The sequence below is a fragment of the Bactrocera dorsalis genome, chromosome 4, assembly GCF_023373825.1.
Source record: "Bactrocera dorsalis isolate Fly_Bdor chromosome 4, ASM2337382v1, whole genome shotgun sequence".
Lineage (NCBI taxonomy): Eukaryota > Metazoa > Arthropoda > Insecta > Diptera > Tephritidae > Bactrocera > Bactrocera dorsalis.
Window position 1 is genome coordinate 19,218,390 of NC_064306.1, and position 14,395 is coordinate 19,232,784.

The following is a 14,395-nucleotide window of genomic DNA, read 5'->3' on the forward strand; positions in this document are numbered from 1 at the left end:
GGTTGTCGAGATTCCATAGCAGAATGGATAAGTAATTGCGTAGAGTGCATGGCAGCTAAAGGTCCTAAAGCCAAAAGTCGCGGTCGGCTACAACAATACAACGTGGGATCACCATTTGAACGAGTCGCAATGGATGTTGCAGGTCCGTTCCCAACCAGTACGGCCGGAAACAAATATCTACTGGTTGTCATGGACTATTTCAGTAAATGGCCAGAAGTATATGCCTTACCAAACCAAGGAGCGAAGACAGTAGCCGAAGCGTTTGTAGAAAATTGGATAACAAGGTTCGGAGTGCCCGTCGAATTACACTCAGATCAAGGCAGAAATTTCGAATCTTCCATTTTCCAAGAAGTCTGTACATTATTGGGCATCCACAAGACACGGACAATAGCGTTACACCCACAATCAGATGGGATGGTAGAGAGATTCAACCGAACGCTCGAAGAACATCTGCGGAAAATCGTTAATAAAGACCAACGGAATTGGGACAAGTGCATCCAGATGTTCCTTCTGGCGTATCGTTCAGCGAAGCACGAGACAACTGGTTACACGCCAGCAAAGATTATTTTCGGATCTGATCTGCGACTCCCTGCTGATCTTAAGTTTGGAACGAATCCTTCAGCTGTAAGAAATGATGGAGATTATTGTTCTGCCTTAAAGGAAGAAATGAATGAATTGCATCTAATGGTAAGACAGCATACGCATCTGATGAGCAATAAGATGAAGGACCGGTTCGATCAAGCGGCAAATTCAAAAGGTTTTGAAGAAGGTGATCTGGTCCTGTTGTACAATCCACTTCGAAAGAAAGGCTTGTCCCCGAAACTGCAGACAGCCTGGGAAGGACCCTATATGGTGATGAAACGACTTAATGACGTGGTATACCGCATACAAAGAAATGGAAAAGCACGATGTGAAATGAAAGTAGTACATTTGGAGAGGCTCGCCCCATTTGGTTCAAGAGGATTTGTGCCTAATCGGGACGATTAGGCGTTAGTGGAGGGCAGTGTTACAAAAGTAGTATTAAGTTGTATTTGTATTGCTATATGCATCCCTTATTATGAACAATAGCTATAGGTATATAGAATAGCATTTGTCTTGTTGTAGATATCTGGCGCCGCACTGTCTGCTTGTCTATTTAAACAATTGCTGAGTCTGGCGCCGCGGCTGTCTGCTTGCATCTGGCGCCGTATAGCATTATGTTCTGGTAATTTCCAGACGCAACATTCTAGAAGGACACGTCGGCATCAGCGAGAAGTGCGTGGATATATAAGCCGTGGCAGCGCCAACGTAATCAACCAGTGCTAAGAGTAAACTGATATAGTGTAGACGAGTTGTAAAATAAAGAGATTTTGTTGAAGTGAATTAAACGGCTTTTATTTGTCAATCCAGAGATACGAACCTAGTAAAGTAAAACTAGGAAGGAGTAAATTCGTAACAGTATTATAGGAAAATGCCGAGAACTAAAAATAAGTGTGTGGCTGGATGCGTAGGAGCACGACGGTTTTTCAATTTCCCCAACAAGGAGAAGGATGGATCCAGGTTCGTAAATAATTTTAATTAGTAGAAAAATATAGTTATTTAGTGAAATTTAGAAATATTTTTTCATAAATTGTGCCTATTTTGATATTGTTTTAGATGCAATTTATTGCATGATAAAAAATATATCATACTTGCGAAATGTAATGTAATTTACAGCCCTATTCTGAAAAAACCTCTCAACTGAGTTGAGAGGAAATATTTGAGAGATTTCTTGTGAGGCATAATTTGTGAGGCTATTCTAGCTCAAACCTCATAAGAAAAAAGCTTAAAAAAGTCACCACGTGAGGTAAAAAGCTTTTAGCTGTCAAACAGCTGTTTTAAGAAAAATAAGCAAACAAAAAAGTACACAACAATGGAAAATCAGCATATGTAAGTAATTTTGCAAATATTAAATATATTGTTACAAAAAGTAGTATTAAGTTGTATTTGTATTACTATATGCATCCCTGATTATGAACAATAGCTGTAGGTATATGGAATAGCATTTGTCTTGTTGTAGACATCTGGCGCCACGGCTGTCTGCTTGTCGAAACAATAGACATCTGGCGCCGCACTGTCTGCTTGTCTAGTTAAACAATTGCTGAGTCGGGCGCCGCGACTGTCTGCTTGCGTCTGGCGCCGTATAGCCGTATGTTCTGGTAATTTCCAGACGCGATATTCTAGAAGGACACGTCGGCATCAGCGAGAAGTGCGTGGCTATAGCCGTATGTTCTGGTAATTTCCAGACGCGATATTCTAGAAGGACACGTCGGCATCAGCGAGAAGTGCGTGGCTATATAAGCCGTGGCAGCGCCAACGTAATCAATCAGTGCTAAGAGTAAACTGCTATAGTGTAGACGAGTTGTGAAATAAAGAGTTGTTGAATTAAATTAAACAGTGTTGATTTTATTTGTCAATCCAGAGATACGAACCTAACAAAGTAAACTAGCAAGAGTAAATTCGTAACAATTGGTGTCAGAAGTGGGATTGTCAAATAATCCAAATTCAAGATGGTTAAATTCGGAGAATAGAGAATTCAGCAATTAAAAAAGGAACTGGAGGAGCGTAATTTGCCGATAAGCGGGCAAAAGGCGGATCTGCAGGCACGACTACGTGAAGCAATGGAAGCGGATGGAATTAATGTGGACGAGTTCGAATTTGATGGGCCAGGAACTTCTACAAAGGTAGAAGAAAAATTAGAAGAACAACGAACATCATCAAGTGTAGACACTAACATGCTATTAGTGGCTATTAAGCAAATAGCAGAAAATGCAGTGCAAACAGAAAATCGTTTGGCACAGCAAATAGCAGAAAATGCAATGCAAACAGAAAATCGTCTGGCACAGCAAATGGCGCAAATAGCTGAAAATGCAGAAAATGCAGTGCAAACAGGAAATCGTCTGGCACAGCAAATGACGCAAATAGCTGAAAATACATCACAGTTAGAGTCTCGCCTTACACAACAAATGACTGAAAATAATACGCAGTTAGAAAAGCGTTTGGTACAACAGATTACAGAAAGTAATACACAAGTGCAACAGAAAGTATCAAAATTGGAAGACGAATTAAGCACGTTAAAAAATGACGAAGAAAATTTGAAATCAGAAGTTCTTCATTTGAGTAATCGGATGCGAGAACTGCAACTGCATGGCCCTGCACCAGCAACAAATAATCCAAGATTGAAGGCACCCACATTCGATGGAAGTATTCCATTTCAAATTTTCAAACTTCAGTTTGAAAAGACAGCATTGGCCAATAACTGGAATGCAGCGGACAAAGTGGCGTCCTTGTTTGTGTCATTGAAAGGACCTGCGGCAGAAATCCTTCAGACTATTCCAGACTGTGAACGGGACAACTATGAGGCATTGATGAGTGCGATAGAAAGACGATATGGTAGTGAGCACCGGAAACAAATATACCAGATCGAACTGCAAAATAGGGGTCAGAAGATGAACGAGTCATTGCAAGAGTTCGCAACTGAAATAGAACGACTGGCTGTGGTGGAATGTGTAAAACATTTCCACAAGTATTTGTATGGACAACGATTCTTGCTGAGGACTGATCATGCAGCATTAAAATGGTTATTACAGTTTAAGAATCCGGAAGGCCAAATTGCACGATGGATCGAAAGATTACAGAATTACGACTTCGAAACGGAACATCGAAAGGGGATTCACCACAAAAATGCGGATGCATTATCACGTCGCCCTTGTCCACTGGAATGTAAACATTGCTCCAAATCAGAAGGAAAAGAAGGTATAATCGACGTGCGATTACTGAATATAGAACCTGAAGATGATTGGACTCCTCACCGCATCAGAATCAATCAGCTGGAGGACCCTGATCTTGCAAAGCTGGTAATGGCCAAAGAAAATGGGGTACGACCACCAAAGGAACAAATAAGTAGCGAGAGTCCAACTGCAAAAGCATATTGGGCCCAATGGAACAGCATAAACCTCGTTAATGGATACCTTCATCGTACCTGGGAAAGCGAAGATGGCAAACATTCTCGTCTGCTGATCATAGTACCGAAGTCCATGATCCCAAAAGTATTGAAAGAATATCACAATGGACCTAGTGGAGGGCACCTTGGAATAACAAAAACTATAGAGAAGATTAAACAACGGTTCTACTGGATCGGTTGTCGAGATTCCATAGCAGAATGGATAAGTAATTGCGTAGAGTGCATGGCAGCTAAAGGTCCTAAAGCCAAAAGTCGCGGTAGGCTACAACAGTACAACGTGGGATCACCATTTGAACGAGTCGCAATGGATATTGCAGGTCCGTTCCCAACCAGTACGGCCGGAAACAAATATCTACTGGTTGTCATGGACTATTTCAGTAAATGGCCAGAAGTATATGCCTTACCAAACCAGGAAGCGAAGACAGTAGCCGAAGCGTTTGTAGAAAATTGGATAACAAGGTTCGGAGTGCCCGTCGAATTACACTCAGATCAAGGCAGGAATTTCGAATCTTCCATTTTCCAAGAAGTCTGTACATTATTGGGCATCCACAAGACACGGACAACAGCGTTACACCCACAATCAGATGGGATGGTAGAGAGATTCAACCGAACGCTCGAAGAACATCTGCGGAAAATCGTTGATAAAGACCAACGGAATTGGGACAAGTGCATCCAGATGTTCCTGCTGGCGTATCGTTCAGCGAAGCACGAGACAACTGGTTACACGCCAGCAAAGATTATTTTCGGATCTGATCTGCGACTCCCTGCTGATCTTAAGTTTGGTACGAATCCTACAGCTGTAAGAAATGATGGAGATTATTGTTCTGCCTTAAAGGAAGAAATGAATGAATTGCATCTAATGGTAAGACAGCATACGCATCTGATGAGCAATAAGATGAAGGACCGGTTCGATCAAGCGGCAAATTCAAAAGGTTTTGAAGAAGGTGATCTGGTCCTGTTGTACAATCCACTTCGAAAGAAAGGCTTGTCCCCGAAATTGCAGACAGCCTGGGAAGGACCCTATATGGTGATGAAACGACTTAATGACGTGGTATACCGCATACAAAGACATGGGAAAGCACGATGTAAAATGAAAGTAGTACATTTGGAGAGGCTCGCCCCATTTGGTTCAAGAGGATTCGTGCCTAATCGGGACGATTAGGCTTTAGTGGAGGGCAGTGTTACAAAAAGTAGTATTAAGTTGTATTTGTATTACTATATGCATCCCTGATTATGAACAATAGCTGTAGGTATATGGAATAGCATTTGTCTTGTTGTAGACATCTGGCGCCACGGCTGTCTGCTTGTCGAAACAATAGACATCTGGCGCCGCACTGTCTGCTTGTCTAGTTAAACAATTGCTGAGTCGGGCGCCGCGACTGTCTGCTTGCGTCTGGCGCCGTATAGCCGTATGTTCTGGTAATTTCCAGACGCGATATTCTAGAAGGACACGTCGGCATCAGCGAGAAGTGCGTGGCTATAGCCGTATGTTCTGGTAATTTCCAGACGCGATATTCTAGAAGGACACGTCGGCATCAGCGAGAAGTGCGTGGCTATATAAGCCGTGGCAGCGCCAACGTAATCAATCAGTGCTAAGAGTAAACTGCTATAGTGTAGACGAGTTGTGAAATAAAGAGTTGTTGAATTAAATTAAACAGTGTTGATTTTATTTGTCAATCCAGAGATACGAACCTAACAAAGTAAACTAGCAAGAGTAAATTCGTAACAATATATATATACAATAATTTTATATGTTCCTAGGCGTACAAAAACGGAGAGAACAATTCAGGAGCAGCTGCAACATTACATAATGTTTTGCAAGCAGCATCCTGAGTTGCAACGCGGGAAGCTAACTCCGCCCAACCCTCAAGGGCTGCAAATACTTTGGTCGGAGTTAGCAGACAATTTAAATGCCTTAAGAGGCCCAACCCGGTCGGCAGCCAAGTGGAAGGAGGTAAGTTAATAAATGCTTGTGTTTGTGTCACATTATTAAAATACATACATATATTTCCATAGTCATTAATGCATTGGAAACACCAGTTGCGATCGCGAGCGCGCAAACTGAAAACACATGCGCAAGCGACTGGTGGAGGCCCTCCGATAAGTGGAATGACTCCATTCGAGGAGCAAGCCATAACAACATTTGGGGCAGCAGCGGTAGATGGATTGCCGGGTGTTGCGACTTTGGGTCATCAGGTAATATTTTAATTTAATATTTTTAATTACATGAGGCAATAATTGGTCCGTTTTATACTTACAGGTTTTGCCGTTGTATATAAATACACTTGAAGCTCCAGCTTCCTCGCCAACACCAACAGTCACTTCGCCTGCTCCAGCACCCTCACCAACAGTCGCATCGCCTGCTCCAGCACCCTCACTAGCAGTCGCATCGCCTGTTCCAGCATCTTCACTAGCAGTCACATCGCCTGCTCAAGCTTTTCCTGCTTTATCAAACAATTTTTCTTCCTCGCCATCACCTCATTTTTCTTCTTCACCATCACCTCCATCTTCTTCCTTATCTCCTCCCATATTATCTTCTTCTATGCCGTCGCCTTCTTATATCCCTCCCGAAAAATTGACTGCAGCGAAGATGCTTGGAACAGTGCTGAAAAAAATGGAGGACAGAGAAAAGCGAGAGGAGGAGGCCATTGCTCTACAAAGGCAAATTGTAGAGCAAAATGCGCAGATGACAGGGGTGCTGACTCAAATGACACAGGCACTAACCTCGCTGTCAGAGGTTATGGCTAAGTTGTCCCAAAAATTGGATAAATAATAATAAAAATGTAAAAAATGAAATAGAAATGTAAAAAATGAAATGAAAATGTAAAAAATGAAATAGAAATGTAAAAAATGAAATAGAAATGTAAAAAATGAAATAGAAATGTAAAAAATGAAATAAAAATGAAAAAAAAATTAAATAAAATAAAATTAATTATTTAAACATATGTAGATGTCTTTTTATTCATTCTTAGAGGAAGTAAAATGTACAGAGACAGTAAGTAACTTACATATATGTATATATATTTATATATATATATTTATAGTACATAACGCCACTGGAAATATATATGTACATACATATGTATATTATAAAGACATAATGTAACGTTCTCTTACTCTAGCACCCTCCCTAAAATTGGGGTTTTCGAAAACAATTTCGGTGTCTTGTGATTCTTCTAAAACTTCTTCGAAGCCAAGGTCTGCAGCCACACCATGCTTCAGTAATATGTTGTGAAGAATTGTACACGCGTAAATAATCAAAGACGCTTTTTCAGGGCTGTAATGAAGAATGCGGTGTTTTGAGAGGCACCGGAATCGTGACTTCAAAACACCAAAGGCCTTCTCAATGGTATTACGTGCTTTGGCGTGCAACTTATTGTAACGCACTTCCCTTGCGTTTGAAGGTTCAGCGACTGGCGTTAACAGCCATGGCTCCAATGGATATCCTTGGTCGCCTAACAACCACGAATCACTTTGCGTGTTATAGGTATTTGTGAGGTGCATACGTGTTGGAGATGTGGTCCAAATACCAGAATCATGGCAAGACCCGGGATATCTCGCGTTGACAGCGGTGAACAGAAGTCGACCGATCCTTCATCTTATTGCTCATCAGATGCGTATGCTGTCTTACCATTAGATGCAATTCATTCATTTCTTCCTTTAAGGCAGAACAATAATCTCCATCATTTCTTACAGCGTTCCAAACTTAAGATCAGCAGGGAGTCGCAGATCAGATCCGAAAATAATCTTTGCTGGCGTGTATCCAGTTGTCTCGTGCTTCTCTGAACGATACGCCAGCAGGAACATCTGGATGCACTTGTCCCAATTCCGTTGATCTTTATCAACGATTTTCCGCAGATGTTCCTCGAGCGTTCGGTTGAATCTCTCTACCATCCCATCTGATTGTGGGTGTAACGCTGTTGTCCGTGTCTTGTGGATGCCCAATAATGTACAGACTTCTTGGAAAATGGAAGATTCGAAATTCCTGCCTTGATCTGAGTGTAATTCGATGGGCACTCCGAACCTTGTTATCCAATTTTCTACAAACGCTTCGGCTACTGTCTTCGCTTCTTGGTTTGGTAAGGCATATACTTCTGGCCATTTACTGAAATAGTCCATGACAATCAGTAGATATTTGTTTCCGGCCGTACTGGTTGGGAACGGACCTGCAACATCCATTGCGACTCGTTCAAATGGTGATCTCACGTTGTACTGTTGTAGCCTACCGCGACTTTTGGCTTTAGGACCTTTAGCTGCCATGCACTCTACGCAATTACTTATCCATTCTGCTATGGAATCTCGACAACCGATCCAGTAGAACCGTTGTTTAATCTTCTCTATAGTTTTTGTTATTCCAAGGTGCCCTCCACTAGGTCCATTGTGATATTCTTTCAACACTTTCGGGATCATGGGCTTCGGTACTATGATCAGCAGACGAGACTGTTTGCCATCTTCACTTTCCCAGGTACGATGAAGGTATCCATTAACGAGGTTTATGCTGTCCCATTGTGCCCAATATGCTTTTGCTATTGGACTCTCGTTACTTATTTGTTCCTTTGGTGGTCGTACCCCATTTTCTTTGGCTATTATCAGCTTTGCAAGATCAGGGTCCTCCAGCTGATTGATTCTGATGCGGTGAGGAGTCCAATCATCTTCAGGTTCTATATTCAGTAATCGCACGTCGATTATACCTTCTTACGACGTGATAATGCATCCGCATTTTTGTGGTGAATCCCCTTTCGATGTTCCGTTTGTTGTTTCCGTTTTGATGGGTTTACTTTTATATTGCAATTTCGGGCAAAGTGACCCGCTTTTCCACGGTTGAAACATCTGCCTGTTGTATTTACTCGCTGTGCAGCAATTGTCTTCAGAGTCTTCAACATTTCTTCCATCAGCGCCCGATGTTCCATTTCAACCCTTTGTACTTTGTGTGCTGGTTTACTTAGTAGGGAAGCTGTTTCCTGTGTGAGGGCGTGCGATACCGTTTCAGCAAACGTTCTTTTTGGCAATGCATATGTGGCGCATTTGGTGTCCACATCACGAATTCCATTTATGAAACATTGGATTTTTACCCTCTCAATGTAATCCACAGGTGCATCTGCATTTGCCAAATGAGCCAGTCGTTCTATTTCAGTTGCAAACTCTTGCAATGACTCGTTCATCTTCTGACCCCTATTTTGCAGTTCGATCTGGTATATTTGTTTCCGGTGCTCACTACCATATCGTCTTTCTATCGCACTCATCAATGCCTCATAGTTGTCCCGTTCACAGTCTGGAATAGTCTGAAGGATTTCTGCCGCAGGCCCTTTCAATGATACAAACAAGGACGCCACCTTGTCCGCTGCATTCCAATTATTGGCCATTGCTGTCTTTTCAAACTGAAGTTTGAAAATTTGAAATGGAATACTTCCATCGAAAGTGGGTGCCTTCAATCTTTGATTATTTGTTGATCGTGCAGGGCCATGTAGTTGCAGTTCTCGCACACGATTACTCAGTTGAAGAAATTCTGATCTTAAATTTTCTTCGTCATTTTTTTAACGTGCTTAATTCGTCTTCAAATTATGAAAATTTCTCTTGCACTTGTGTATTATTTTCTGTAATCTGTTGTACCAAACGCTTTTCTAACTGCGTATTATTTTCAGTTATTTGTTGCGTAAGGCGAGACTCTAACTGTGATGTATTTTCAGCTATTTGCGTTATTTGCTGTGCCAGACGATTTTCTGCCTGCACTGCATTTTCGGCTATTTGCTGTGCCAGACGATTTCCTGTTTGTACTGCATTTTCTGCATTTTCAGCTATTTGCGTCATTTGCTGTGTCAGACGATTTCCTGTTTGCACTGCATTTTCTGTATTTTCAGCTATTTTCTGTATAGCCACTAACAGCATGTTCATGTCTACACTTGATGTTCGTTGTTCTTCTACTTTTTCTTCTACCTTTGTAGAAGTTTCTGGCCCATCAAATTCGAACTCGTCCACATTAATTCCACCCGCTTCCATTGCTTCACGTAATCGTGCCTGCAGATCCGCCTTTTGCCCGCTTATCGGCAAATTACGCTCCTCCAGTTCCTTTTTAATTGCTGAATTCTCAATTCTCCGAATTTAACCATCTTGAATTTGGATTATTTGACAATCCCACCTCTGACACCAATTGTTACGATTTTACTGCTTGCTAGTTTACTTTGTTAGGTTCGTATCTCTGGATTGACAAATAAAACCAAAACTGTTTAATTTAATTCAACAACTTTTTATTTCACAACTCGTCTACACTATAGCAGTTTACTCTTAGCACTGATTGATTACGTTGGCGCTGCCACGACTTATATAGCCACGCACTTCTCGATGATGCCGACGTGTCCTTCTAGAATATTGCGTCTGGAAATTACCAGAACATGCGGCTATACGGCGCCAGATGCAAGCAGACAGCCGCGGCGCCAGACTCAGCAATTGTTTACCTAGACAAGCAGACAGTGCGGCGCCAGATGTCTATTGTTTCGGCAAGCAGACAGCCGCGGCGCCAGATGTCTACAACAAGACAAATGCTATTCCATATACCTACAGCTATTGTTCATAATAAGGGATGCATATAGCAATACAAATACAACTTAATACTACTTTTGTAACAATATAGAACATTACGTACTGCTTCTACATTAAGGCTGTAAAATCCTTTCCGGTTCATAAAAAGTGAGAGAGGAGTAGTGGCGTCTGTAGTTGAGGGTGAAACAATCCCAATATGGGTACAATCGATTGCGCCGATTGTGCCCTTGATCCCAAATTTCGTGTAAAAACTGTAAGAAAAAATTTATTTATTTATTTATATTTATTTTTATTTATTTATCTTACCCCTTCTTTGCATCTGACACATCCTGCGCGCTTGAAGGGAAATAAATTTCGCTTCCCTTAACATCAACAATTAGTTTTGAAATAAAGTGCAGAGCTCTTGATACTGAGGTTTGGCTCATAGAGAGCATATAATTATTACCAACGCATTTTTGATACGAGCCATGCCCATAAAAATATAAACTCGTCAGGAAACGCAGATCAAAAGGAATACTTGACTTCTGCACATCATGCGGCTCCAATTCACTTATCAGCAATTTACATAGCGATTTTGGGAATCGAAATGTGTTAATAAATGCAGTGTCTTGCATAGTAAAGGGATCGCTTTTGTCTCGCAAACCCTTTAAAATTTTTCTCCTACCCCCCGATTCCTCCTCCTCAACAATTTCCGCATATACAAATAATAATTCCTCCATTCTAATAACACTCAATTCTCAATATTTTAAAAAATTTAAAATATGCAAAACAAAACAAACACAGATGTTTTGTATTATGATGCCTGCGTTCACACGTCACAGATATTTGTGAGAATAGTGAGCATTTGAGCTTTTGAATTTTCGCAAGAATAAGGTAACCCTCACTACAGTGAGAAACATCATTGTAGTGAGGTTGGTGACTTTTGTGAGGGCATGAGAATAGGGCTGTTAGTAAATAGTATTAGGGGTATTCTCTTGCTCTTGCAAGACTGCAGATTGCAAAAATACTACACCGAAATATACAAGGGCACGAGAGCACCCATTGCAGAATCTAGTGATATATGAGCGACTGATTTAGTCAATTTATTGTAAATGACTATTGTGCATGGCTATTGTGAATTAGCACACCTTCTGCATACATTTTTAACAAAAAAAACTGTAACAAAACTTTATAATTTAAATAGAAATTATAAAATCTAGTTAAAATTTACCTTTCTCAACAATTTAACGACGTAATATGTCTTTATGTAAAATGGCAACTACAACAGAGTTGCAATTTTATTTTTGCGTGACATTGCACGCAAATATACATGGGTTTTGGTCTGACATATTTTACAGCCATTGCAAATAATTTTCTGCGTGTGTTTGTTGTTGTGCCGTTGTAAATCCGCAATTCTTGCACCTTGCACCGGGTTTTGCAAGAGCAAGAGAATACCCCTATTGTAATATTAATAGATCCAAATTAATATGTAGTTTGGAGTAGCGTAGTAGATGTAAATATTACTATAATTATAAATTATAAGTACAAATAAATGTAATACTAGTAGAAAGTATCATAAATACTAATAAATGTTGTGATTTTATTTTGTACCTACATATATGGGTGATATAGGCCAATAGGGGAACCGAGCACCCAAAACTAACTTCGGTAACGCGCCTTTTGTATACCTCAGCGGTGGTGTGGAAATTACAAACTCCCAAAACATTTACTAAAAATTCCCTAACACATTTCTTCCATAGTGGCATCATTGGCAAATGTTATAAAAAATGTGGACTTTGACAGCGCTCTCTCGAATCAAAGAGTTTCGTATCAATTTATCCATGGCAGAGTGGTTGCGGCAATACTGACATTTTACACAAATTAAAGAGCGGAAGTTTACTTCATATCGGAATTCTACAGTTGTGTGAACAAAAAGAGGTAAACATAATTTGCAGGGTTTAGAGGTTCGCATTAAAATTTGTGTTTAGTTACCTTTGCATGGTGGGAAATTCTAATCACTGTTAGGAAAAAATATATAAGTTATACTTGTATGTAAAAACAATTTTATTTAATAAGAAAACAGCACATTTTAAAACTTTACAACACCTATAGTTGTTCCTATTTTGTTCACACCACTGTACATGTGATAGATCAGTTAATGGTGGTGATGCCAGTTGTAAAAATTCATTTTAGTTACAATTGGGCAAACTTTTCTCAAGTTGTAGGCTTTTATACGTACATATGCATATCTGCATATATAAAAAAAAAAGATACTTGTGGCCATTATATTTATATATTGTGTTTAAACATATTGCAGTTCCATTTAATGAAAATGCTTATATAAATATATGATTTGTGATATTTTCAGTTTAGTTGTTTTATCAAAATATTCAAAGAATTAAGGTGTTTTCTACAATTGTTTTGTTAAATTTTAAAAATCTAAGTTGCCTCTGGAAATGTATTAAAATAATAATATGCGCTATAGAAAGGGAGCACATATTTTCAAAAATATAAGAAATCATCAAATAAAAATGTATTTGCGCGGTATGGCATTATTGATTGAGAGTGGCTAAGCACACAAATAGAATACAAACGCTAATGGCAGAAACATCTTCTCACTTCACCACGAGCGGCAAGCGTTTTGTTCTCGTTTTCATTCGAACAATGTTGCCATTACTCAATACGCGTAAGCAGTTTTGTACACATCTAAGTTTTGAATTATAATTTTTCATAATAAAAAGTACCAAAACTGAAATCAAACTATTAAAACTAGTTTATATATTTGTAAATAATAGCATTCGATTTTGAATTTGAGTTATTTTAAGAAAATTTCAAATATATTGAAGACAATTTTTATAATTACTACAGTATATCGAGCCTGGCAAACCTGCGGTGTGAGAGAGCAATCAACTGAGTCGTTGGAAATTCTAAGATTGGCGGGTGGTAGAAGGGTTGTTGGGTAATTATTTACATTGCGCTCTCATAAGATTCATTTGGTCATATGTGTTTGAAGAAACAGTGGTTCATAAACTGAAGTTATTATTGAAATTACTTTTTATAAGGAAGTTTAAAGAAATAACCTCGTTTGAAACTTTTTGCTTCGAAAATTATATATAAAATAAGAAGTAGGTTATCTGATTTAAATTTTGGTACTTGGTACAATAATGCGTGGAGCTATAGCAAATGAGTTTAAACCAAATTTATATATTTTAAATGCTGATATAAAGACATATTAAAAAAATTATTACTAAAATCAAATATTTATTATACTTTTTGTTATTTGTCTTACATTTTATAAATTTATAGTAGTTACAAAGAAACTTAAAATTGTTAGGCAATTTTACAGTTATTACCCACAGTGCAACTTCCCATATATGCGTGCGCTCTCATTTTTAAATATAGAGTGGTAAAATACGTTGCTCTCACTTCCCTCTTCATGTTTGCCCGCGATGATCCCCTCACCTAGCCCTCAAAATGTGCACTCGTGCCCGCACGGGCAAAATGCCACTGAGGGCTAATATGCCCATCCCTGCATTAAACGAACAATTAACATAATTGTACCAGTTCCCGGCGGATAAAGCATTTCTCTGAAAGTATCGAAAATGTTTAACATAGTAATGTGCAAGTTATTTGTTATTTCTTTCAACGCATTTATTGGCTGTGCGTAGTCTGTTTGGAAAGCACCCATACAAGCAACTCGGTGGTCTTTATTTAAAGCATCCATACGACAATCTTCGGAACAGTATTGAACTTTACAATTGGGACATTCTGTAAATTGTTGCAACTATGGTGTTGTTGGATTGTACTCTGGAAAAGACACTACCATTGCACTGTTATTAGCCAAGCGTAGCGCTTTTCTAAAGGTTGTTGATAAAGAACCCATGTCCGTTCCGGTTA

The 14,395-nt window shown here is 39.5% G+C and overlaps 4 protein-coding genes across 5 annotated transcripts in view; 1 reads left to right on the forward strand and 3 right to left on the reverse strand.

Moving 5' to 3' along the window:
* Positions 1-14,395, reverse strand: part of LOC125778133 (uncharacterized) — a 107,265-nt gene that overhangs the window by 70,656 nt on the left and 22,214 nt on the right. Inside the window, exon 2 of one of the 2 annotated variants that reach the window (XR_007422510.1) lies at positions 8,527-9,315. Coding sequence is in view for 1 of the 2 variants with exons in the window: in XM_049454664.1 (XP_049310621.1) it covers positions 8,668-9,315 (648 nt within the window). In the remaining variant the exon portion in view is untranslated. Of the gene's footprint in view, positions 1-7,039; positions 9,316-14,395 lie in introns of those variants that run through there. The other variant, XM_049454664.1, reaches the window with a different exon arrangement.
* Positions 1-14,395, reverse strand: part of LOC125778238 (uncharacterized) — a 78,315-nt gene that overhangs the window by 43,655 nt on the left and 20,265 nt on the right. The gene's annotated exons all lie outside the window — the stretch shown is intronic.
* LOC125778149 (uncharacterized) lies at positions 4,724-6,886 on the forward strand. The gene is made up of 3 exons (XM_049454724.1): positions 4,724-5,936; positions 5,999-6,178; positions 6,243-6,886. The coding sequence occupies exons 1-3, from the start codon at positions 5,793-5,795 to the stop codon at positions 6,753-6,755; spliced, it is 837 nt and encodes a 278-aa protein (XP_049310681.1). The 5' UTR covers positions 4,724-5,792; the 3' UTR covers positions 6,756-6,886.
* On the reverse strand, positions 9,329-11,078 carry LOC125778156 (uncharacterized). Its single transcript, XM_049454737.1, has 2 exons — positions 10,826-11,078; positions 9,329-10,770 (listed from the first exon to the last, which is right to left on the reverse strand). The coding sequence occupies exon 2, from the start codon at positions 9,977-9,979 to the stop codon at positions 9,542-9,544; it is 438 nt and encodes a 145-aa protein (XP_049310694.1). The 5' UTR covers positions 9,980-10,770; positions 10,826-11,078; the 3' UTR covers positions 9,329-9,541.

Excerpts from the sequence above, each read along its gene's own strand:
- LOC125778149 (XM_049454724.1), top strand. The coding sequence starts at position 5,793 with ATGTTTTGCAAGCAGCATCCTGAGTTGCAACGCGGGAAGCTAACTCCG. Across the intron at positions 5,937-5,998 it reads CGGCAGCCAAGTGGAAGGAG|TCATTAATGCATTGGAAACA; the intron begins GTAAGTTAATAA and ends ATATTTCCATAG. Across the intron at positions 6,179-6,242 it reads TTGCGACTTTGGGTCATCAG|GTTTTGCCGTTGTATATAAA; the intron begins GTAATATTTTAA and ends TTATACTTACAG.
- LOC125778156 (XM_049454737.1), bottom strand. The coding sequence starts at position 9,979 with ATGGAAGCGGGTGGAATTAATGTGGACGAGTTCGAATTTGATGGGCCA.